Below are 25,375 nucleotides of genomic sequence, written 5' to 3'. Positions count from 1 at the left end.
AGAGTCTGGCAAATAAGAGCCCATGGTATGAGGGGCAATATACTAGTATGGATGAGGATTGTCTGACTGGCAGAAGACAGAATGGGGACAATGAGGTCGTTGTCAGGATGGCAGCCAGTGACTGTTGGAGCTCTGCAGAAGTTATTGTTGGGACCATAGCTCCTCACGTTATACATTAACAATCTGGATGAAGAAACCAGGGGCATTCTTGCTAAGTTTGCAAATGACACACAGGTGGACAGACTGTGGTGAGGAAGCGTGAATGCTGCAAAAGGGCTTGGACAGGCTGGGAGAGTGAATTGGCAGATGGAATAAAATATGGGAAAGTGTGACATTATACACTTTGAGAAGAATAGAGGTGCAGACAATTGTCTAAATGGGAAAAGGCTTTGTACATCTGAAGCAAAAAGGGACTTGTTAATTTCTACGATTAACATGCAGGTTCAGTTGGCACTTATGAAGGCAAATTTATTCATTTCAAAAGGGCTGAAATACAAGAGGAGGATGTACTGCTGAGACTGTACAGGACTGTACTCAGACAGAATTTAGAATGTTGTGGGTAATCCTGGGCCCTATCTAAGGATGTACTGGTTTTGGAAGGGGTCCACAGGAGGGTCCTAAGAATGTTTCCAGGAATGAAGAGCTTGTCATACAAGGAGTTGAGGACACTAAGTTGAGAAGGATGAGGGAAAGATCGCAATTAAACTTAGAGAATACTGAGAGAATTGGATAGAGTGGATGTGGAGAAGATATTTCCACCAGTAGGACGAGAGACTAGGACCCAAGGGCACAGCCTGAGAGTGAAGGGTTGACCGTTTAGAACGGAAATGAGTAAATTCTTCAGCCAGAGCAATTCCACAGTTAATCTGTGGAATTCATTATCACAGAGGGCTATGGAGGCCAAGTGATTGAATGTATTTAAGACAGAGATAGGTGTTTGACTAATAAGAGATTAAGAGTTATGGGGAGATGACAGGAGAATGGGCTTGAGAAACATTTCACTCATGACCAAATGGCAGAGAAGACCTGATGGGCTGTATGACCTAATTCTGCTCGTACATCTTATGGTCTAATGGAAAGACGAGAACACAGTACAAAGATTAAAATCTCACAACACCACGTTTTGGTCCCACAGGTTTATTTGGAAGCACTAGCTTTCGGAGCGCTGTTCCTTCATCAGGTGGTTGTGGAGTATAAGATCGTAAGACACAGAATTTATGCCAAAAGTTTAGTGTGATGCAACTGAAATTTTACATGAAAAAAGACCTGAAAAATCCAGGAGAAAGTGAATCCAGAAATAAAAGCAAAATACAATGCATAATGGAAATCTGAATTAAAAGCAGTGCTAGAAATTCTAAGCTCTGCCAGCAGAGGGGAGAGAAACATTTTGACTCTATTATGACTGTTCTTTAGAATTTGAAGTGCCAGTTGACTTGATTTTTTAGTTGGTTGAGAGGAAACTGAGTGATATGAAGGAGGATGAAAGGAAAGGTAAATGTTTTTAATCAACCTGTTCAGATACGTAATGCAGCATGTCAGGTGGAACTTGAACCTTCTGACCAGGGTTTCAAATGCTTTTGACAGTATCACTGCACTGAGAAAGCCCTTTGATTAATTGGGGAAAGTGAGCAAACTTTGCAGGACTAGATGGAATACACTCTAGTATTCTAAAGGAGGAAATTACAGAACCCACCAAAATGGCACTTGTGTGTTAAAAGACCTGAGAGTTGCCAGTGTTGTATGCAATTTTTAGGAAGGGTGTTGATGTGGTTAATTGCAGAGCTGTTTGGGAAAATGTTAATGTCTCTAATTAAAGACAAAGTTGCCACTTTTCTTAAAAATGAAATTAGAAGCACTCAGCACAGTACTCAACTGAGCTTGACAAACTTGGTAGTTCTTTCAGGATGTAGCAGACATGCAAGTACTGTCATGCACATGGGGGCTATGCAAGAGCTTGAGATTTCTTTTGTTTTGGTGCGGTTACTTCATGGGATGGTAAAGTTAGATAGGGAAGGCAGTTTGTTTTCGAAAAAGGAATGGAGTTTATTGCTGTATAGAATACCAGTGAAGGTGAGCTTTAACAAAAGTGACAACCTTAGTTAGAATACTTTGTGCAGAATTAGGCTTTAAATCCGATACATTACAGATTCACTACATTGCTGCATGTTATGAAGAAATGCCAATAGGCAGTTGGAAATACTGAGGCTTTAACAGCCATTTACAGATAATGTAATACAGTTTAGACTATAGTTGAGGGGTTTGGAGCAAAGGTCCAAGATTAAATACAAGCAGTATAGAACAGAGGGCTAGAGATGTTTCTTTATGCTGCAAATTATGAGGTTAAGTAATCCAGTTTCTGCCTCAGCTACTGATCCCAAATCTGTCAAAATCCGATTAGATAAATGGACAAATAAGAATGGGATTGGACTTTACTAGTCAGAAGATTAGTTTGACACTGCCTGGTAGGGCAAAACTGTCTATGTAGTTTTAAGAATTGGATTTATTGGATTTTCAAACTTGGTGTCGTCATTCTATTGATATCCTTAGAGCTGTTATGCCAGCAATGAGTGTAAATGCACAATCCTGTGTATGTGGATTCAAGCGGAAATGGTCCTCTCTCCGCACACACTAATGCAAAGGTGACAAGAGACCCTGTGTCATAACTGCTGTGTTCAATTATGGGAAATACCTTCATATTGAGAAAGTGTATAAGGTATGAGCAGGTAGGGAAGGGTTAGGTTTTGGGTTGTGTAACAAAGGCTCAGCGAGCATGACTTTGACCAGATAAGACCTTGCAGTAAACAATGAGGTGCTGGAAGCAAGGGTAATGGGTTAACGTGGTGAAAAAGCATTCATTATGTGAAGCCAGTTAACAAGGTTAAGAACATTCATTATATAATGCCAGATGGCTTAATCTTTACCTTTGCTCACTGATTGGGTGACTGTTACAATCAATATCGATGTTGCCTTATTTGGATGCTGCTCCCTGTAAGTGCAATATAATTCATTAAGAATCTGCTGTTTGAGAGAAGACCAAGAACTCATACCTCTGTGCACATGGGCAATCATTCTGTCCCTCCCTCCAGGATGCAGAATAAAGTTGGAGAAGGTAAAGCCATACTGTGTCTCTGAGTGTTTGCTTTGACTGATACGGGGACAGGAAAACGGGACAACAGTATCGCGATATGAACTTTCCACAGACTGGGTCAAACAGTCTGTCAACATAATAAACAGCTGTCTTGTCACAAGTAAAAGCGAAGTATTACAAATGCTGAAAAACTGAAATAAAAACAAAATGCAGGAGAAACCCACCAGGTCTGGCAGCATCTGTGGAAAGATAAACCAAGTTAATGTTTGAACTCCAATGACTCCTCTTCAGAATGGTTGTCATCAATTGAGATGGATTTAACAGCAATCTTGTTTTAATATAGCACATTTAATTATTTGCTAAATATACCAAGTATATTGATGAGAGTAGTGGAGTTAATGTGGTTTACATGGATTTCGACAAGGTTCCACTTGGAAGACTAGTACAAAAGTTAAGAGCCTGTTAGATTCAAAAACTGGCTAACAAATAGGCGAAGGATGATGGAGGGTTGTTTTTGTGCTTGGAAGCCTGTAACCAGTGGTGTACCACAGGGATCAGTGCTGGGACCTTGCTGTTTGTTATGTTAATTAACTACTTGGATGTGAATGTAGGAGGTTTAATTAGTATATTTACAGATTACATGAAAATTGGGAGTGCTGTTGACAGTGAGGAGGATGGTCTCAGGCTACAGTCTAATATTGATCAACCCGAAAATTGGGCAGACCAATGACAGATGGAATTCAGTCCCAATAAATGTGAGGTGATGCGTTTTGGGAGATCTAAAAAAGGCAAGGATATACACAATGGTGGGTCCCTTGGGAGTACTGAAAACAAGGCATCCTCAGTGTAGAAGGCTATTGTAGGTGTCAGCACATGTAGATAGGGTGGTGGAGAAGGCATTTGGGATGCTTGCCTACATTAGCCAAGGCATAGAATGTAGGAGCAAGGAAGTTGTGTTACAACTTTACTTGTGGCGTAAGCAATGTTTTATAATGTATGCACTTCTGGTCGCCATACTATCAGAAGAATGTGATCGCACTGGAGAGGGTGCACAGGAGATTTATCAGGATGTTGTCTGAGATGACAAGTTTCAGTTAAGATTAGATTAGATTAGATTACTTACAGTGTGGAAACAGGCCCTTCGGCCCAACAAGTCCACACCAACCCGCCGAAGCGCAACCCATCCAGACCCATTCCCCTACATTTACCCCTGCACCTAACACTACGAGCAATTTAGCATGGCCAATTCACCTGACCTGCACATTTTTGGACTGTGGGAGGAAACCGGAGCACCCGGAGGAAACCCACGCAGATACAGGGAGAATGTGCAAACTCCACACAGTCAGTCGCCTGAGGCGGGAATTGAACCCGGGTCTCTGGCGCTGTGAGGCAGCAGTGCTAACCACTGTGCCGCCCACTGAGAAGAGAGACTGGATGGACTGGGTTTGTTTTCCATGGAACAGAGGAGATTGAGGGGGGGATCTAATTGAGAGATACAAAATTGACAGGCACAAACAGAATAGTGTGTGAGAATCTCTTTTCCCCCATGGTAGATGTATCTAAGACCAGATGACAGAAGGTTAAGTAAGTGGCAAGTGGTTTAGAAGACATTTGAGAAAATTCCTTTTTTCACCCAGAGGGTGGTAGATAGTTGGGATGTGTTGTCTGACAAGTTAGTGGAGGCAGGTGCTCTTACAACACTTAAGCATCTGGATGAGCGCTTAAAATGCTGAGGTAAAGCAGGCTATGGACCAAGTGCAGGTAAATGGGATTAGTTGAGTTTGGTGTTTGTTAGTCTGCATAGACATGGTCGGCCGAAGGGCCTGTTTCTGTGCTGTATAACTCAATTATTTGTAATAAAACATCCCATGTTTCTTTGCAGAAAGATTATAAAACAAAATAAGACTATCGATTAAGGATCTCAAAGGAGAAAAGTGAGGGATAGACACTGATGTCTTGGAAGGGAATTTCCTAGCTTAGGGTGAAGGTAACTGCATGAATACCAGCAGCGAAGCATTAATATTATGAAACCAAAATTGGACAAGCATAGATTTTGGAGTGTTGGAGAAAGTTCCATAGATGGGAAAAGAGCTGGAGAGGTTGGAGGCCATTTAAAGATTTGAGATCAAGGATACATAGATTAAAATTGCATCACTGGTGAGCATGTGCCAGTGTAGGCCGTAGAGCTCAGGTGAGATGGGTGAATGCGATTTGGTATAACCTAGGACTAGCTGACAAGATTTTTCAATGATCTTTAAAGTCTTAGAAGATTGAATGTGCAAGATAGCCAGAGTTAGTTAAAATGGCCAAGGCTGGAGGCAAGAAATGTAAAACCAAGTGTTTTAGCAGAAGAGCTGAGTCAGAAGTGAAGTTGGGTCATTATCCATTTTCACCTCCATAGCAATCCTGGTCTGGTGCTGTTTGTGGTAAAAAGCTTATCTTGTGGTCAGGAATGATAGAGGTTGTGACAGTCAGTGTTCTGGCCCCCTGTCAGAGGGAAGGATGACGTTGGTGGTAAATGACCTGAAGTGAAATGAATTATCATCATAACGACAATCCCTACAAGGGCTGATTTTAGTGGCCCCTTTTTTTTTTTGCAGAATTCAGCTGCCAAACTGGAGAAGTTGTCTTTTCTGTTATAACATGGTATCTTTACAAGGAAGTAAATATCTGAATACAACTTTTTTGGCTCGCATTCTGAATAATAGTTGCTTGGGTGTGAATGCAGTGAAAATCTTGCATTATATCCATAGGAAATCCACAAAATACTTGTTAAGCATTTTGTCTTTCAGAACTTGTCGTGCTAAGACACTGTTGTAACAATTCATTAAATTGCTAGTGACAAGGCTGTCATTCGGTGGAAGAAATTTGAAATAATGAATAGTGTGCATAACTATAGCAACACCAAGTTACACCAAGTGTGGATACTTTTTGATTCTGCTTTTTGTAGTATGTTGAAACTGTGTCTAGGTGAACTCAATGATAACCCCTGGGCATTGGTGATGTTGGGTTGTTAATTGAACCACATTTTTTATATTCCATTATAAAGTGGGATAGCAGTTACCAAATAGGAGGCAATTGATGTTGGTCTGACTGTTCTTCATTTGGGGACTTAATTAATTCCTTTTTCCTGTGCTCCATTTAGCAGTAACACAATGTCACACTACACGGATGAGCCCAGGTTTACAATCGAACAGATTGACTTGCTGCAGCGACTTCGGAGGAGCGGGATGACGAAACGTGACATAATCCATGCGCTGGAGACATTGGACCGGCTCGACCAGGAACACACCGAGAAATTTGGCAAACGGCACAGCTACAGCAACAGTTCCTACGGCAACAGCAACAGTTCCTACGGCAACAGCAACAATGTCCCTGCTTCATCCTCGACAGTCACAGCCGCCACACAGACGCAGTACAGTGGGGCGTCACCGTCTCCGAGTAACAGCTATGACACCTCGCCGCCACCGTGCAGCACTAACCTGAATGGACGGGAGAGCTGCAGCAACGAGAAACTGTCAGTGGCCAATGGCAGGCTGTCACCCAACCGTTTCCACACTACCAATAGCCAGAGGATGGGAAGTTTCCATGCCATGGAAGAAGAGACAGACCTGGAAGAAAGGGTTGAAGAGCTCATGAGGTTGGTTGAAATGACAATTCAGTTGCTTCACTGTTGAGGTTTAATTTACCAAAGGCTGTCTTCCATCTTTTGTAGGATGATGTTAGCCAACTGTGTTGGGCATTGCCTGCTGCAGCTCAGGAGCCCCACCTATGGCATGATTTCCTATATTCAAAACTAGGAAAGTAATCAGCACCTTCATTTAAATCCAAGAGCAGTAGATTTTGCAGGCCGATGGTAGAGCGGATTGTGGAGCGAAGATATGGAGCCACCATTATTTCAATGGCAGAACAAGCTCGAGAGGCTGAACAGCCTCTTCCTGTTCCTCCGTAACACCCTTATTGAGGTTCCACTGCAACAGATGTGTACAGCTCTACTTAAACATGCAACAGGACAGTAGATTCTGTCCTCTGAAATTTGGCTGATATTTGGTTAGTTTTATTATTGGTACGTCTCCCAGCATTGGGGGGGCAGTAATGTAATGGTGAAACACTAAAAAGCCTGAGAGGCACGAAAAAGAACCAACCAAATGGCTGTTTGAATGGAAAAGTAGGATTTGAGTGGGGTGCTCCTCTCTGTTACAAACTTTGAGTCTTTACACAGTGGAATACCTCTTACTAATCAAAAGGTAGCTTTGTTTTGGTGCATTCATTGACCAAACCACTTGTTGTTTGGAAATGGAGATGGAAAGAAATTCGCTCTCCAAACTCTGGAACATTACATAGAAATCTTTTAATGTGTTTTGTTTCCCTCCTCTTGTTTACATTCTGTAGGAGGGACAGCACTACTGTTAAAGAAGAGATAAAGAGCTTTCTCTCTAATCGGATGATCTCCCAGACTATCGTGGGCCAGGTCACAGGTGAGGAGGCAGCCAGCTAACCTGGACTTGAGATTGATGTGCTTTTTAAGAAGAAATGTCCTTCCTGTTCAGGGTGTTACTAACCAGTATGTTAGAATTGCAGCTACATTTCAACTGAGAACCTCCTTAGAGTTTGAAGTTAAAAATGTAAAACTCCCTATATATTTGTGGCCATGTAACAAGAGGAAGGTGCCATCATGGATGGATTTTGGCCTAAACGTAGCAGCTGGAAGGCCGTGCTGACCAAACAAACAAACTTTTATATATGCAGAAGTGCTTTGTAGATGACAATTTAAGACTTATTTGTTTCGCAGTGCATTCACCAATTAAAACACTAATTTGTCTTTCATCTCATTGCTGTTCGTCGGATGTTACTGGTGTCAAAATGGCTGTTACGTTGTCAAATGAAATAATTTGTGATATACTGCCATGTAAATTAACCTTTTTCTCTGAATTCACTCTTTGGAATCCAATCTTAACCATACCTGATTAATTCCTGTTCACGTCAGCTAGCTGTGGAGTTTTTGATTTCATTTGCCCAAGAAATACATTGTCCTTTTCTCCTTAGCAACTTCAAGTTAGCTCCAGCAATACCTGACTTCTGGCTTGGGGAAAGGAAAAATGGCCTTTCCCTTTCGCTCCTTTTCCCTTTCATCAGATCCGTTGGATGATGAGACCGGTTTGAGCTTGGCTATAAAGCTCTCTGTTAATGGTTGTTATAGTAGCCCTACACAGTATTTGGGAATCAACAGCAATGGTTACTCAGCTGAGGTGCCAAGATGCTGCCAAGGGTCCCGTGGGACTAATCCTGGAAGAGACAGAGAAAGAAGGAACCAAATTCATTTTGAGAAATAAAAAGCCAGCCAGTGGTACCAAGTGTGCAGAGCAGTAACTGGATGGTACCTTTTCTGTGGTTGTAGGCATGAGTCGAAGCTTTATTTCCCAGTGGCTGTTGCAGCAAGGACTCGACATGAGTGAACCCAAGAAGCGGACTTTGTACAGATGGTACCTCCTGGAGAAGATTAATCCAGGTATTGCATAACTCAAGTTTAGTTTTAAGCACACCATTGTCAAGACTTTCTGGTCTCAGACCAGGTGTAAATTGGGGCCCTCAGCAGAGACTTATCCCCCAGGGTTCAGTCAAATGCAGTAGACATTTGGTTGCAGGGTAAAGAGGCTGTTAACAATGCTCAATTGAGATTTTACATTTCATTTCCCAAGGGGAACACAATTACACAATTTCAGTGATCAGGAACTGATTTGGGCCATTCAAGACTTGAGAGCTTACTTTGGTTGTGGGTTAGTTGTGTTGGAAAGGCTTATAAGAGATGGGATTTATAATCATCTACAGATGATTAGGAATCATAAGTTGATTCTGGATAATCAACATGGTTTTGTGAAGGGTAGGTCGTGCCTCACAAACCTTATTGAGTTCTTTGAGAAGGTAATCAAACAGGCGGGTGAGGGTAAAGCAGTTGATATGGTGTATATGGATTTCACTAAAGCGTTTGATAAGGTCCCCCATGGTAGGCTATTGCACAAAATACGAAGGCATGGGATTGAGGGTGATTTAGTAGTTTGGATCAGAAATTGGCTAGCTGAAAGAAGACAGAGGGTGGTAGTTGTTGGGAAATATTAATCCTGGAGTTCAGTTACTAGTGCGGTACAGCAAGGATCTGTTTTGGGTCTATTGTTGTTTGTCATTTTTATAAATGACCTGGACGAGGGCATAGAAGGATGGGTTAGTAAATTTACAGATGACTCTAAGGTCAGTAGGGTTGTGGATAGTGCCAAAGGATGTTGCAGGTTACAGAGAGACCTAGATAAGCTGCAGAGCTGGGCTGAGAGGTGCCAAATGGAGTTTAATACAGAAAAGTGTGAGGTGGTTAACTTTGGAAGGAGTAACAGGAATGCAGAACATAGAACAATACAGCACAGAACAGGCCCTTCGGCCCACGATGTTGTGCCGAACATTTATCCTGGCTTAAGCACCCATCCATGTACCTATCCAATTGCCGCTTAAAGGTCACCAAAAATTCTGACTCTACCACTCCCACAGGCAGCGCATTCCATGCCCCCACCACTCTCTGGGTAAAGAACCCATCCCTGACATCTCCCCTATACCTTCCACCCTTCACCTTAAATTTATGTCCCCTTGTAACACTCTGTTGTACCCGGGGAAAAAGTTTCTGACTGTCTATCTATTCCTCTGATCATCTTATAAACCTCTATCAAGTCACCCCTCATCCTTCGCCGTTCCAACGAGAAAAGGCCTAGCACTCTCAACCTATCCTCGTACGACCTGTTCTCCATTCCAGGCAACATCCTGGTAAATCTTCTCTGCACCCTCTCCAAAGCTTCCACATCTTTCCTGAAGTGAGGCCACCAGAACTGCACACAGTACTCCAAATGTGGCCTAACCAAAGTCCTGTACAGTTGCAACATCACTTCACGACTCTTGAATTCAATCCCTCTGCTAATGAACGCTAATACACCATAGGCCTTCTTACAAGCTCTATCCACCTGAGTGGCAACTTTCAAAGATCTATGAACATAGACCCCAAGATCTCTCTGTTCCTCCACCTCACTAAGAACCCTACCGTTAACCCTGTATTCCGCATTCTTATTTGTCTTTCCAAAATGGACAACCTCCAGAGTACTGGACTAATGGTAAGATTCTTGGTCGTGTAGATGAGCAGAGAGATCTCTGTGACCAGGTACAGAAAGTTGCCACCCAAGATGATAGGGTTGTTAAGAAAGCATACGGTGTGTTAGCTTTTATTAGTAGAGGGATTGCGTTTCAGAACCATGAATTATACTGCAGCTGTACAAAATTCTGGTGTGGCCGCACTTGGACTGTTGTGTACAGTTTTGGTCACCGCATTATAGGAAGGATGTGGAAGCTTTGGAAAGGGTTCAGAGGAGGTTTACTAGGATGTTGCCTGGTATGGAGGGAAGGTCTTATGATAGGCTGCGGGACTTGAGGCTGTTTTTTGTTAGAGAGAAGAAGGTTGAGAGGTGACTTAATTAAGACATACAAGATAATCAGAGGGTTAGATAGGGTGGACAGTGAGAGCCTTTTTCCTCTGATGGTGATGGCTAGCACGAGGGAACAAACCTTTAAATTGTGGGGTGATAGACATAGGACAGATGACAGAGGTAGTTTCTTTACTCCGAGTAGTAGCGATGTGGAACGCACTGCTTGTAATGGTAGTAGACTTGCCAACTTTAAGGGTATTTAAATAGTCATTGGATAGGCATGTGGACAAGAATGGAATAGTGTCGGTTAGATGGACTTCCGATTGGTTCAACAGGTTGGCGCAACATTGAGGGCCCAAGGGCCTGTCCTGCGCTGTAATGTTCTATATAAATGCTGAAGTTCAAGAACAGGTTTGAGGTCAGGTATTCTGAAGCAAGAAGCTTGCCTCCTGTTTTCCCTTCTGCCTGTGGAGCTCCACCAACCATGAAGGTTGACACCATCCAGGACAAAGCATTCTGCTTGACTTATACCCCATCCACCACGTTCAGCATTCACTTCCTCCATTAGCTATGCACAGTGGTAGCAGACTGGATCATCTGCACTAACTCAGTAAGGTTCCTTCAACAGTACTTTCCAACCCTGTGACTGCTACCACCTGGAAGGACAAGTACAGCAATTGAATGGGAACACCACCATCTACAGAGTGGTTAGCACGGCTGCCTCAGTGCCAGAGACCCGGGTTCTATTCCTGCCTCAGGCAACTGTGTGTGGAGTTTGCACGTTTCCCCCCGTGTCTGCGTGGGTTTCCTCCGGGTGCTCCGGTTTCCTCCCACAATCCAAAAATGTGCAGATTAGGTGAATTGGCCATGCTAAATTGTCCATAGTGTTAGGTGAAGGGGTAAATGTAAGGGAATGGGTGTGGGTGGGTTACTCTTCGGCGGGTTGGTGTAGACTTGTTGGGTTGAAGGGCCTGTTTCCACACTAAGTTATCTAAAAAACCTGAACACTATCCTAACTTGAAACTAAGTCACTGTTCCATCACTCTCACCCTAACCGAGTATGTTTCGGTACCACGAGGACTACCCTAAGGCTCAAGAAGGCAGCTCACCAACACCACCATCCCTCAAGGTGATTAAGAATAGGCAATAACTGGTGGCTTAGCCAGTAACACCCATTTCCTGAAGAAAGGCTAATGCCCGAAATGTCGATTCTCCTGCTTCTTGGATGCTGCCTGACCTGCTGCGCTTTTCCAGCAACACATTTTTCAGCTCTGATCTCCAGCATCTGCCGTCCTCACTTTCTCCCACATCCCATCAACAAAGAAAGCTGAGTGGAACTTGATTCCAGTTTTCCTTTTTTGAGACAAGGTAATGAATTGAGTTATGGTGTGCAGGACTCCTCCAAGACTGGAAAAGAAGTCAAAGGGTCAGAAGTAGTAACCATGTGACAACAAACCTGGGTTTATAGACAATGGATTTTAGCAGGAAATAAAAACTTAGGGAGGTGAAAAGTTCCAGTTTTGGGCACCAGTGCATTAAAACAGAAGGTGGGCTATTTGCGACAAATTGGCCGTAATCCTGCTACCATGAGAATTTCATGGCTTTGAGTATCCCTTCAATTGGCTGACTTCTAGAAGATGGTTATTTCACATTTTATAAAAGTATAGATCTGAAATGTCAAAGGTAAAGCTGAGAATGTTTTAGATATTGCAGCCAATAAAGGGAATGAGAGACTTGTTGCTCAAACTAAAAGTCTTTCTGTAGTCCTTCAAGCTAGTATTTTGGTTGAGTGTCTTTTTTTCTTCTTGTTTGGAGGAGCTACCCTCAACATGAGGCCAGCCTCATCCACCACGGAGGAACCAGAGTGGAAACAATCAACACCACCCACTGGTGCCACATCGGGCAACTTTCGTCTCCGAAGGGGCAGCCGATTCACCTGGCGGAAGGAGTGCCTAACTGTCATGGAGAGGTACCTGCTGCTGCCTGAGCTCCCTGTTCCGTTGTGGTTATCATTGCATTGATGCTCATCCACGTGCATGTGGTGCACTATGATAGTGTGTGAGTTTGACATTAAACAGTTGGGCAGTTGCTGTAGTTGGAGTGCAAACACATCCAGAGTGTTTTGACAGCATAAGTGCTGAGCGTGTAGAAGCTGTACGCTGCTGAATATAGCATAGCACAGCACAGCACAGCTGCTTAGCTGAATCTTTCCTCAACACTACTCCTTGACAATATTGCAATGATTGCACTGATTGCGTGGTAGTGTGTTTTAAAATGCTCAGCATAATTCTTGCTACTGTAGGCAAACTTCACTGAATTCTCATTGTTCCTGTCACATCCAGCATCTCATTTCATTTGTGCTGTACACAAACTACACAATAGCCTGTTAATTTGCATTGTTCCCAGTTCCCCTGCTGCGGTGTCACAGTTTCTGTTACTCCAACATCCAGCTGAGTCTTGGCACTTGAAGCAGGCTCTCTGAGTGACAGGAGCTAGGTGCATCACTGCAACAGTTGCACAGTTAAGAAACCCACATTTAAAATTTAAAACACATTGAGTAAAGTCTAGCCATAATATTATGTAACTGTAACGTTCTTTACTTTATTTAGTTACTTCAATGACAACCAGTACCCAGATGAAGCCAAGAGAGAGGAGATTTCAAATGCTTGTAATGCAGTCATACAGAAACCAGGTAAAGAGCTGTGTCTTCAAGATGATGATGATTTAGACCTTCGAATTAATGTCACTTAGGGCTCGGTAGATTATGCTGTTATCACTCTGATTCAAAAGGTTCTGGGTTTGGAGTGGCACGGTGGATCAGTGGTTAGCAGTGCTGCCTCACAGCGCCAGGGACCCAGGTTCGATTCCTGCCTTGAGCAGCTGTCTACGTAGACTTTAGAGACGTTTCTCCCCATGTCTGCATGCTCCAATTTCCTCCCACAATCCAAAAATGTGCAGATTAGGTGAATTGGCTGTGCTAAATTGCCCATAGTGTTAGGTGCATTAGTCCGGTAAATATAGGGTAAGGAAATGGGTCTGGGTGGGTTTCATTTCAGAGGGTCGGTGTAGAGTTGTTGGGCCGAAGGGCCTGTTTCCATACTGTAGGGAATCTAATCTAATCTAATAACCCGCTCCAGAGATTTAAACACAGATTTTCTGGTTGATACTCCAGCACATACTGAATGAATGCTACAGTTTCAGAGTTATTACTGTTCAGAGAGATTAAACAAATCCTATCCCCCAACCCAGTGCTTTCAGGCAGACATAAAAGATCCATGGCCATTTCTTCATAGGAGAGCACAAGAGTTATCCTGGCCAATATTTATTAACATCAGAAATCGGTACTATCTCAGTTCTGGTTGTGGAGCCATGTTTTCTACACTTCAGAAGGCTTTAGTGAGCTGTAAAGCGCATTGAGGTTTTAATAACATGTTATACAAAAAGGAACAAAAACCAATAATGCTGTAAAAATACAAATCTTTCAGTACCTAAGGCAGCTTGCTAATTTTGGACAGAAACCTGGTGACTGCTGCTAGACATTCCGGGATATTTTGTATTTCAGCGCCAAGGACCTCCACTTAGAAGGTTCCCCATAAATTCTCTCTCTGCTCCTTCCTAAGACGCTAGTAAAAAAACTACTTTAATCAAAGTTTAGACCATCTGTTTTCATTTCTCCTCCTCATGTGCTTGGTGTCTGAGTTTGAATAGTACCGCTCCTATAAAGCACCTGGGAAGTTTTGTTATACCAATATGAGTTATCGCTGTTGTGGTATACATTTTGTAGTCAACGTCTTTTAGCTCAGAATTTAGGATGCCTCCCTGTCCCGTTCTCCTCAGTTAATTAGAAAGCAGCTGTTTGTTTTATGGTGACTGGAGTAATATGTTTTGCTATTGTTGTAGGTAGGAAGCTGACTGAGTCCGAGCGAGTGACCCCTCTCAAAGTCTACAACTGGTTTGCCAATCGCAGGAAGGAGATCAAGAGGAGGGCAAATATTGGTAATGTTGTTGAAGATGATGTGGAGAGGATTTAGTAAAATAGCATGTCGGAAAGAAAGCTCCTGATCTGCAGTAAAACCTGCAAGGAGGTTATAATGTCAGTGTTTTAGCTTGGTGTTACAGTAGAATTATGCAGAATATATAGGGCAGAAACTGACTATTTGACCCAAATAGTCTTTGCCAGTTTTCATCCTCATGCATCAGCCTGCTCCCATTCCATTGCCCACATTTCAGCCTTTCACCATTTTTTTTTATTCTCTTCCATGTACTCCTAATTTCCTTTCGAAACACTTCAAAGTATTTGCCTCAGCATTTCCTGAGTTGACAAGGTCTATGTTTTATCTACTTGAAGTTTCTTACTTTCCTGTTGGATTTATTTGCAACTAGCCTATATTTATGGACCTAAGTTTTGTATTCTCTCAAGTGTAAACATTCGTTCCATGTCCTCTCCAACACATTCAAAATGTTAAAAGTCTCAGAAGTTCTCTATTTTTTGAAGAGAGAAGTGCTAACTTTTTCAATCTTTACCGATAGCTGTAAAATCCTTTATCTGGTACCAACTTTGAATCTTTCCTGCACCTTCTCTCTTTTTTTCTTCCTTTACGTTTGTATTGTGGATAATAGCATTGGTTAATTTTTGGTTTCCATTTCTTTTCAACATGCCCTGTGATAATCTTATCCTTTCATTGAGGTACAACATACACCTGCAGAATAATGGCTGTGCTTCACGGTCCACTTGACGTGTGAGCCCAGTCTGGGCTTTTGCAGACCCTATCCAGTGTTCACGCATGCACACTATTCAGTATGAGCATGAACGTTGTGGTTAAGAGCAAGAACCTTTTGATGCACATCACCTTTCTTCGAACCTAGGAGAGTTAAGGTCAATAATATCACCCCTTCTGCTGCTCCGAATAAATTGAAACATGGGTTTAGAATTTTTTTTGACATTGCATGCCTCACAATCGCTTACACCATCTCGAGAGCAATAACTTTTATTTTCAAATGTTCGTTTATTGGATGTGGGCATTCAGTATTTATTGCCCATCCCTAGTTACTTTTGGTGGTGAGTTTCCTTCTTGAACCAATGCAGTTCACTTTCCAGGATGTTGTAACAGAACTGATTGCTGGTTGTAATAGTGCTGCAATTTGCTAGCACCATCTGCGCTATTCTGCTCCAGCTGTCCTAGGAAATCAAGAAAATTTTCTTATCAAAACTGTGTCTTCCACTTCTGGTGGGAATTAACCTTTTTGTGCATATAAGCCAGTCTTCAATCTGATGCCATTAGTCTAAACGATCTGTCAACACTATGTTTAAAGTCATGTTAAATCATCACTTTAGATGATGTGCGAAAATGTGTTTACTAATCCAGGCCAAATTGGGACAATAGCTGACATCACGTGCCTGAAAACACAGCGAAGTGCTTTGCATGTTCCTGCAGATCTCAGTCCCAGCACCGGAGATGGTCCCTTTCCTTTTAAAAGTGGCCTGCAAGTGTTAGGTGCATTTGTTTCTGTTCCTGCTGCTAACCATTTGTAGCTGCTTTCGCTTACATTTATTCAGCCGACCAGCACCCCACACCCAACCAATCATCAATTTCAGTGACAGACACTGGAACAAACTGTGGGGCTTTCTGGGTCACTCCATAAGATATAGGAGCAGAGGTTGGTCATTCAGTCCATCGAATGTGCTCTGCCATTCAATTATGGCTGATATGTTTCTTAACCCCATTTTTCTGCCTTCTCCCTGTAACTTTTTATCCCATTATTCCCTCAGTGTAGCATTTATTTTTGGTGTAGCAAGATTATTTTCTTATGGAGAATTTTGCTTTTTCAAAGAAGCAGCAATCCTAGAAACTCATGGCATCGATGTGCAAAGCCCTGGTGGACATTCCAATAGTGACGATATCGATGGGAGTGATTTCCTGGAGCAGGTAGACAATGTTCTTTATATTCTGTTAGATTGTCAACCCATGTGGAAACTTCAGAAATATTTGCTGCTTTTTGAAAACAAAAACCCTGTCAGTGAACTGCAGCCACCTTTTTTCCACAAAATCTATATGGGGGACATCTCCAGTTTTCTTTTGAACATTACAATCAAACCTGTTTCCATCCCCTTTCAATCAGCGCATTTTAGATCACAAAACCAAAACACTGGTTCCTTTCAGCTGGGCTTTTGTGTCCAATTCGGGGCACCCTGACTTTTCAAAAGAAAGTTTATAAAAATAATGGGCAGGACAATTTCTTTTCCGCATCATTTCTGGGTCTTTAATAAATCAGCTTTAGAAGTCTTTACCCACTGTTTAATGACCCTTACAAGTGGAAACAGTTTGTCATTATTCACAGTATCAAATTCTCTCTCAATCTTTTCTGTTCTGAAGGAAACTCCTGCAAGTGTGTCCACATCATTGAAGTCCCTGTTAGCTGATAAGTGGATCCCAGTCTGTAATTGAATTGGGAATGAAGATAGAGCTTTTCTTTATAATAATATTACTTACATGTATGTAATCTCGCTGATCTCTTGACTCAAGTTCCAGCTGTGCCCTTTTCAGTTTTATCTTTTTTTCTCAATCAACCTGTTCAGATCTTGCATTTCGCCCACAATCCTAGATTCCCCTACTGGTCAGGAATCTAGCTCGGCTTAAGTGTACACAAGGACTCTGCCCCCACTTCTGTGGCAAGGAGTTCCATGGCTCAACCCTCTGAGAGAAGAGATTCCTCCTTATCTCCGTCTTGAATTGGCATCCCTTTGTTCTGAGACTATGCCCACTGGTCCTACCCTTTTCCCATGAGAGGGAAGATCGTCTCAGCATTTACCCTGTCAAGCCCCTTAAGCATCCTATGTTTCTGTGAGATCACCTCTCCTTCTTATAAACTCCTGTGAATAGAGTCCCAACCTGTTTAATCTTTGCTCACAGAGTAATCCCTCCATACTGGGAATCATCTTAGTGAACTTCTTTGAACTACCTTCAATGAAATAACATGTTATTTAAGAAAAGATATTATAACACCTCAGTTTGGCCGTTGCATCTTGAGGTGGTACTTAAATCTGGACCATCTGGCCCAGAGGCAGGGACACTGCCTTTGCTGTCTTCTGTCTGAAAATACATTTTTAAAAACAAATTAGTTAACACCCACAGGTTTCAGCTGCTTACCCTGGACCAAAATGGACGACATTGACGTACCGTTCTGGTAGAACCTCTTTCGAACCCCTCCGTGGCCTTCCAGCTTCCTTAGTGTGGTGCCCAGAACTGGGAAACAGCTTTCCAGCTGAAACTGAACCGGTGTTTTGTAAACATCATGAGTTGTTCGTCAAATCTGGCAAATTGCAAATATATACCATGGAAAATCATGATTGTGGAAAGTTGCAAAGTCTTCAATTTATTCATCTTGTGCCTTCCTGAGAAGGGAAAGCACAGGCTCCTCAAACTTCCCTCCAACTCTTGATGTTAGAATATCACAACCGGACATCTCCCGCCACCAAGTCATCTCTTCTGATAGTCAAAAAGGAACAGATGAAAATAGAGCTAGTAAATAATTCTCCAAACTATTTGCCTGTGACGTCGTTATGCTATTGAAACAGTTGGGAGGTGCCTGCTTCTAGTCAGGTCTTTGGGTAGGTTTACAAGAAGGGGTGAGGGCAGCCATACTGATCTATTGTATTCTCTAGTATTAAGTGAAATATTAGTCATGATTACTAGGTGGCCTCTGAATGAAGCTCTGGTAGTGTAGCCTGCTTCCTGTTTATATGTTTGCGTTTCCTAGGGTTGGCAATGTCATTTCCTGTGGTGACGTCTTTTTCTACGGTGATGTCATTTCCTGGTGTTTTTCTCAGGGGATGGTAAATGAGATCCAAGTCATTGTGTTTGTTGATAGCGTTCTGGTTGGAATGCCATGTTTCTAGGAATTCTCATTTGTGTCATGTTTGGCTTGTCCTAGGATGGATGTGTTGTCCACAGTCAAAGTGGTGTCCTTCCTCATCCATATGTAAGGGTACTAGTGAGATACTAGACACTACTCAGACTCCTTGGCATGCTGGTAGCCCACAAACCCACCAACACACTAAAACAGCAGCTAATGAACTTGAAACAGACAACAAGCAAAACTAATGTCATGTACAAAATACTTGCAAGGACTGTAACAAACACTACATTGGACAAACAGCAGAAAACTAGCCACCAGGATACGGATACATGAACATCAACTAGCCACAAAATGACATGACCCACTCTCTCTAGTATCCTTACATATGGATGATGAAGGACACCACTTCGACTGGGACAACACATCCATCCTAGGGCAAGCCAAACAGAGACACGCATGAGAATTACTAGAAACATGGCATTCCAACCAGAACTCTATCAACAAACACACTGACTTGGATCCCATTTACTACCCCCGAGACAAAGAAAAGGAAATTACATCACCATAGGAAATGATGTCACACAAAAAATGATATCAACCCTAGGAAACTCAAACATATAAATAGAAAGCGGGCTCCAGCACTAGTGTTTCATTTCGAGGCTCACTGAAGATATTACCTAGTATGGTGATGAAATGTCTGAAAACTAACCTTCCAGCTCAGTGAGCAAACTTTCATCCAGTTTGTGGCTATCGCCGAAGTGATAGTAGCCAGGTCAAGGCTAAGTAGCAATAGAAGATAGAACTAACAACAAACTGAAACCAACTGAACCGACTTCCTCCTCCCAGAGATTAGTCTTTGTATCAGTAGGTGGAGCAATTCCAAAGTACCTTACACAACAGAAATCAGTCCAGGAGATCGCGAAACTTTATCTGTAAAGACAGCACTTCATTGGTCCCACTGTAAGAACATGGCTTCCCCTTGCTTGATTTTAATCCAGTCTGTAAGTTAGCTTTTAATGAGCCTGTGAGGTGGTTTAGCAAACCAACCTCGAGTCAAAAATGATCCGTCACGATTGACAGGGAAGCTATGGGTGTGCAAAACTTGTGATGTTGCTAGTTATCTACAAGAGAACCGCTGGCTGATTGCACCTCTGTTGTCCTGGGATATTTAGGATCAAATGCTTCTGCCTTTGAACTGTCCCAGGATCAGTGATCTCTGATGCTGTACATTAATAATACCTGCACTAACTGTACACTGCACTCCAGTCTACATTATCTTGTTGCATGATTTCACACTTCAGGTAAAAGTGGTGGATCACAGCACCAACAAAAGAAATTCTGGTGTAATTGACCAGGAGGAGAGCTGCCCAAGTAAGTGAGCTGGACAGTCTAGAAAGGTTCTCATTTTGACCCCATCTAAGTTATTAAAATAGTCTTAACATTTTTGAGCAGGGTGGGATATCCGTGGGGATTCCTTCTCCCCATCTTTTAACTTGGTTGGAATGGGACAGTCGATCAACAAGAGCAGTCAGAACATCAATGTTCCGAGTGCAGGCTCTTGACTGGGATGGTCATTTAGGTGATATGATGATTCGCTCAGGGCCATCAGGATAGAGGAGAGGAGGGAAGTAAGGAGAGAGAGAGGCAGAGGTGCATTTATGACAGGTACATAATTCTCCTTGTGAATCTAAATCTTTTCTCTTCTCCCCTGAACAAAGGATGACAACACGAGCCATAGTGATCCCCAGCAAGATCCTATCTCTTTAGCTGTCGAAATGGCTGCAGTCAATCACACCATCCTGGCATTAGCCAGACAAGGAGGGAGTGAAATAAAGAGAGAGGTGATTGAAGATGACTGAAGCACTGTTGGAAAGGACTGAGATTTGGTACATCATTGGACTGCCCTGTCTTTAATATAATCTCAATATATCTGTGTTTTGTTTTGAATAGTTAATAGGGTTCTCTTCATCCAGATGCAGTAAACTATCCTGAGGTGACCTGGGCAAAGGTTGTACATCTCACCCAGAAGTCCTCTGTTCTCCTGGTCAAAACTGCACCTCCGCCCTTACCGTCCAACATTCCTAAGGATGCAGTGTCCGAGCATGAAGTTCTTATGAAGTGTTCCTGAGTCCAGCATTCCGGGCGATATGTACTGACCAGCCTGTAACCTCAAAAGAATGTTTCTCAAACCTTTGGTGTAATAGCTTTGTAGGGCTCTTCCCACTACTCCTGTTTAAGGTTCTGCTTAAAGTAGTCCTGCAAACAGAACCCTTTCACAGATGCCTGGCCTTGACTGATTCCTCCTACCATGGCTTCAACCTGTGCTGTTAAATATTCCCACTTTAAACTGCACATTCCTGGACTGGGTCTCCCAGATTTGCTGATTATCTGACCTTGGTTTTCATTACGTGTGATGGTTTGGGAAATTAAAAATGCTGGTTTGTTCAGAATTACAGACAAACTATTTCTGTGTTGGATTGTCGCTAACAAAGACTAGAATTGGATGTCACCATATTGCACGGAGCTTCATGGCAGAGGAAAAAATGTTGCAGTGGCAACCTACTCACGCTAACTGGCTACTAAAATATAGACAGTTGGGACATCTGTACTGTAATACTGTTACATAAAGTTGGTTTGGACAGGTGCAGGTAGTGCTTGGATCCCAAGTCTGTATTGAACTGGTCATTGCTGTAACAAGACTGCCAGTAGCACCTTTAATGTACTAAATGCAACTGACTTAAGTGAAGTTTAAGCTTGAACCTGGTGGAACATGTAATTTGATTGGAATTGTTTTTGCAAGGGTGTGATTCCACTTGCAGCCTAGAAGATTATCGTATGTGTTACACACACACACAATGTACCCACAACAACTGACAAACCAGATTTCTTCCTTGAATGTTCTCAATTTGACTCTTCTGCAGTAGACTGATGGGAGTGTCCCTGTTGCCAGTGTGCTGTTAATGAGCTCTTTTGCATTAAACAGAGGGGGGTGTCTGTATTTAACTCCAGTTCCTGCATTGGCCAAAAAAAACTTTGAAGGGACATGGTGTCTCAGTCATATTTTATTTCTGTACTGTTTTAATAGTAATCAGAGGCAAGCTAAAGCTATTATTATGTGTAGTATTTTGTTATGCAGTGCCCATATGAATGTGAAACAGCAGATGCAAACCTTCCACTCATGTCAACAGAAGACGCTGCAGATGCTAATCGGTTGGGCTGTTTCTGTGCAGCGTTAAGGAAGATCATCAATCTGAAACCTTGAGAACTGGAAAACCAGTTTGCAATATATCCGATTTATAGAAATGTTAGGATTGAGGGGAGGGAAGAACACTAGGACCTCCTTTGGTTATTTTCACAGGAAGTTTAGGACAAAGAAGTCTGATCCTGGATAGCTTTGCCATGTAAGCTGGTAGGAGGATCATAGTTGAGGATTTTTTCAGGCTGTTGCTGTCTTTTATAGCTCAACAACCTCAAGTATGTTATCTGTGATGCAAAATCAAGAATGACTATGACTAAGTGAAGCCAAATAGAACCTTATCCAACAAAGTTCTTTGAGGGAACAAATAAAGCCTGGGAGTTGAGGCACAATTATCCCTCCATGTGCAGTGGTTAAAGATTGACATTTGTGATGGATTTTATTTCACTCTAACTTGATCTCAAACTGAAACTAAGATCCGGTTTTAAAAAAGGGATAAAATTAGATATGTTGGGGTTAAATGAAAATGTATAAAGTAGCTTCTCTTTTAAATGGATGGGTGGGTGGACAGAAACTGCACTTCCTTACTGCTACCTGATTTGAAATAATTTGTATGCCAGGGCTTGAGCTTGCTGAATATAATCATCCATAGAGAGTGGGTGATAAAAACATTAACAGGAGCTAGTATCTTCAATTACCTCAAATGTTGTTGATGGATCAAGGAGCATCAGAATTCCAATCTAGAACCAGAATAATAGTGCAACTACATGCTACAAATTGACTTTTAACACATGCAGTGAGAGTTGCCATTTGAATGCCACAATTTGCATGAGAAAATGCTGGGAGGAAATGAAATAAGCAGTCTCCAAATGATAAATCTCTTGTTTCAATACTCATATACCATTATCAATAGCTATTAGGTAATGTAGGGACATATTGGTTTAGAGCATCACTCCCATGGATAATAGGTGAATCCATTACTTAAGTGATTTCTTAGTTTTATATTTACTACAATTTTCCTGGCTGATCAGTTCAGCTATCAAAATAAGTGTTTACTTCCCATGCACCCTTTGAGCTAATGCTGCCAAACCTATAAATAACATGGAATAGAGACACTACTCATTTATGGTTTTATTTGTCTTGTAATAAGTTGATGTATTTTTCTGCTAAGCAGAAAAGGAATATTCTGTAGAGTAAATGAAGGATTCAGGTTGACATAATCCTTCCCTGTATTATGGATGTTGTATTTGCTATTTTAGCAGCTGTTCTTGTATTTGTAATACAATTCCACCGCCTCCCCTAATACAGGCCTCAAATGTTTTTCACACAGAGATCCTTGCAAAATTAGTTTCCTGTTACTCTTTTTGTTTTGCACAGAAGACACTGGACCATGTACTAGTGCTGTGTGACACATAACTTAAATGAGCCACGTTCTTCAGTTGAGACACACTGGATTTTTACAGGCAGTAATAAACAGGTTTCCATGAATTAATCCCAAAAAGAACATCCCTGTGTGAGAGAGAGAAGTACAAAGCACTGACAGAAGTTGGCCAGTATTGATTGTGGATGTTATTCTGGTGGAGATACCTGCAGAGTACTTTTGTGGCACACTTCAACAAGACAGCATTTGTATTCATCATTGGAGTGTTAAAATATCTGTTCATTTTCAGTTAGGATTGTTGGAAAGTAACTCGTGCCCTGGTATTTTTCAGAGTTGTGGAGAAACCCATGGATCAGAATGAGACGACACTTCAAACTATTGATGAAACTGAAGTAGAATGTGTTGACTCAGTTTCTGAAATTGGCATGGGCATATCAGCAAACTACTGATTACTTTGTTCCCCTTTTAATAACATAAGTTCAACCCAATCAATTTCTCCCAATTTATAGTGGAAACAATGATTAGATATCATAATTTGGAACCACAGTAAGCTTACAATGTTTGTGTCTGCTAGCCCACTTGCAGGATCAGTTGGTTCAGCCTTGTATATGTCTCTGCTTCAACCATTAGTAAATATTTTAGGTAAAATATTTATTTTATCCTTTGCTCTTCTCTGATAAATCAATTTTGTAATTCTTTTCAGGGGTGGACACAGCAAGTGCTGATAAGTCAGATTATATAGACATGTTTGTTTCTAGCTTGACTTCAACATTATGCTCAATTTGTTTTTTTAAAATTTCATCTATGATTTTAGAACAGGAGAGAGCGAGCATATCTTTCAGTATGTCTTAAGTCATTCATTGAAAAAGAAAACTACACTGTCCTGCTCACTCCATTGCTTCCATCAACCAACAGATAAGGAAACCTGCTCCTCATACTCAGGGCAACTAAATCAGGAGAGGCAGCTTTCCTTACAACTTGCCCACATCACCTCCATCCCTCTTGTAGCAACGAATCTGGTCAGAATCGCTCAAGCCTGAAATTGTATTTGAGTGCAGGTTCATACTGGAGACTGGACTGTTGTTCCAGCCAGATCTTTTCTCACTGCTGCTGGGACCTATTTCCCAACTTTTTAAGCAATGAGGATAATGAGAGATTTCAGCAAGATGTCCTTTTAAAAAGGAAAACAGTACACTAATAGAAGAGCAGCCATTATCATGCTGCTTTTAAGTGGCATTGGTTATAATGGATCACTCTTCATTCTTTGTTCCAATACAGTGGCAGAAATACCACTTTATATCCTGCGGTTGCCGCCCATTCAGCTGTACAGTTGCAAACTCTGGAAATGATAACCAATTACTCACAATCACGTAGTTGACTTCATTTTGAACAAAATGATGCATATTTCAAATAAATTGTCACGAGGTTTCATGACACGTTTATCCCAGAATGCACATTCTTTCTTTGCAGTGTCCTTGAAAATTGCTCCCCTGCAATGACTTTGACAAGTAGGGAACATGTGGCCATTCATTGCTACTATACCCATTGGAGTCTAGAAAATTTAGAGGTCATCTTATTGAGTTGTCCAAAGTTCTGATCAAGGATTGATAGGTAAACTCGATCAGTTACAGTCTCTCCCATGAGGGGGGGGGGAGGAATATTCTCAAGGTCATTAGTTTCTTTGGCATTCTGTACTTGTGTTGAAAGCTGCAGCCTGCCTTTTGATTGATAAGGGAGTCAAGGGTAGGCAACAAAGTGGAGGTCAGGCCACAATCCTGTCAGTCAACCGTGATCTTATGAGAGCAGGCTCAAGGGGTCAAATGGACCCCACTACTCCAATTCAGTTTATTCTAGTGTACCTCCAATTCTTGCTGTTTAATTTGTTTTCTTCTCTTGTTAGAGCCAGATTGGATGAGGAGATGCACAAGACCAGTTATAAATTCAAAAGCCCCCACATTCCAGATTTGTTTTGGGTGTGTGGGTTGAAAATGGGGTGGAGGGAATGATGCAGGAAATGTGGCAGTTCTGCACTGAAATAACCTATTGTTTCCCAAACTGGAAGGTGAACAGACTATCTTAAAAGCCTTAGAGTACTTCAAATAAATATATACAGACCAGAAGGTGTATTTTCATTTGAGTCCTGTATCAGTTTTTTTTCCCTATTCTGGATTAGTGCCTTTTTTGGACAGTAGACTGTTCTGCAAAAAAAAGTTAAAATGCTGTTTGTACAGTTGTTTTAAGAAATTATTTTTTAAAATTTGTGTTAAATCTGTATTGTACAAGTAGAAGAAAATAAACTATAATTTAAATTGCACTGCATTCAACATCTTTGTTTTATAATGGGGTTTCTTTATGGTGTCCTTTAACGTTGCTGACTGCTGATCACGAACACCCTC

The 25,375-nt window shown here is 41.8% G+C and overlaps 1 protein-coding gene across 9 annotated transcripts in view; it reads left to right on the top strand.

Annotated features, from left to right (window-relative positions):
- The window catches only part of LOC122552615 (homeobox-containing protein 1-like), a 43,301-nt gene extending 18,008 nt beyond the window's left edge, over positions 1-25,293 (top strand). The window contains exons 2-9 of one of the 9 annotated variants that reach the window (XM_087991144.1): positions 6,234-6,728; positions 7,481-7,566; positions 8,487-8,597; positions 12,361-12,514; positions 13,155-13,237; positions 14,446-14,541; positions 16,384-16,472; positions 20,121-25,293. In XM_087991144.1, the coding sequence (XP_087847270.1) occupies positions 6,244-6,728; positions 7,481-7,566; positions 8,487-8,597; positions 12,361-12,514; positions 13,155-13,237; positions 14,446-14,541; positions 16,384-16,472; positions 20,121-20,261 (1,245 nt within the window). In that variant the 5' untranslated portion in view covers positions 6,234-6,243 and the 3' untranslated portion in view covers positions 20,262-25,293. Of the gene's footprint in view, positions 1-6,233; positions 6,729-7,480; positions 7,567-8,486; positions 8,598-12,360; positions 12,515-13,154; positions 13,238-14,445; positions 14,542-16,377; positions 17,064-20,120 lie in introns of those variants that run through there. The other 8 variants (XM_087991143.1, XM_043695378.2, XM_087991145.1 and 5 more) reach the window with 8 other exon arrangements.
- The last annotated feature ends 82 nt before the right edge of the window (positions 25,294-25,375 follow it).

Source organism: Chiloscyllium plagiosum, unplaced genomic scaffold (genome assembly GCF_037043375.1).
Source record: "Chiloscyllium plagiosum isolate Xiang-an unplaced genomic scaffold, Cpla_swu_hap1 HiC_scaffold_10, whole genome shotgun sequence".
Classification (NCBI taxonomy): domain Eukaryota; kingdom Metazoa; phylum Chordata; class Chondrichthyes; order Orectolobiformes; family Hemiscylliidae; genus Chiloscyllium; species Chiloscyllium plagiosum.
Note: the sequence above shows the minus strand (reverse complement) of the source record. Positions and strands in the feature narration are given on the sequence as shown.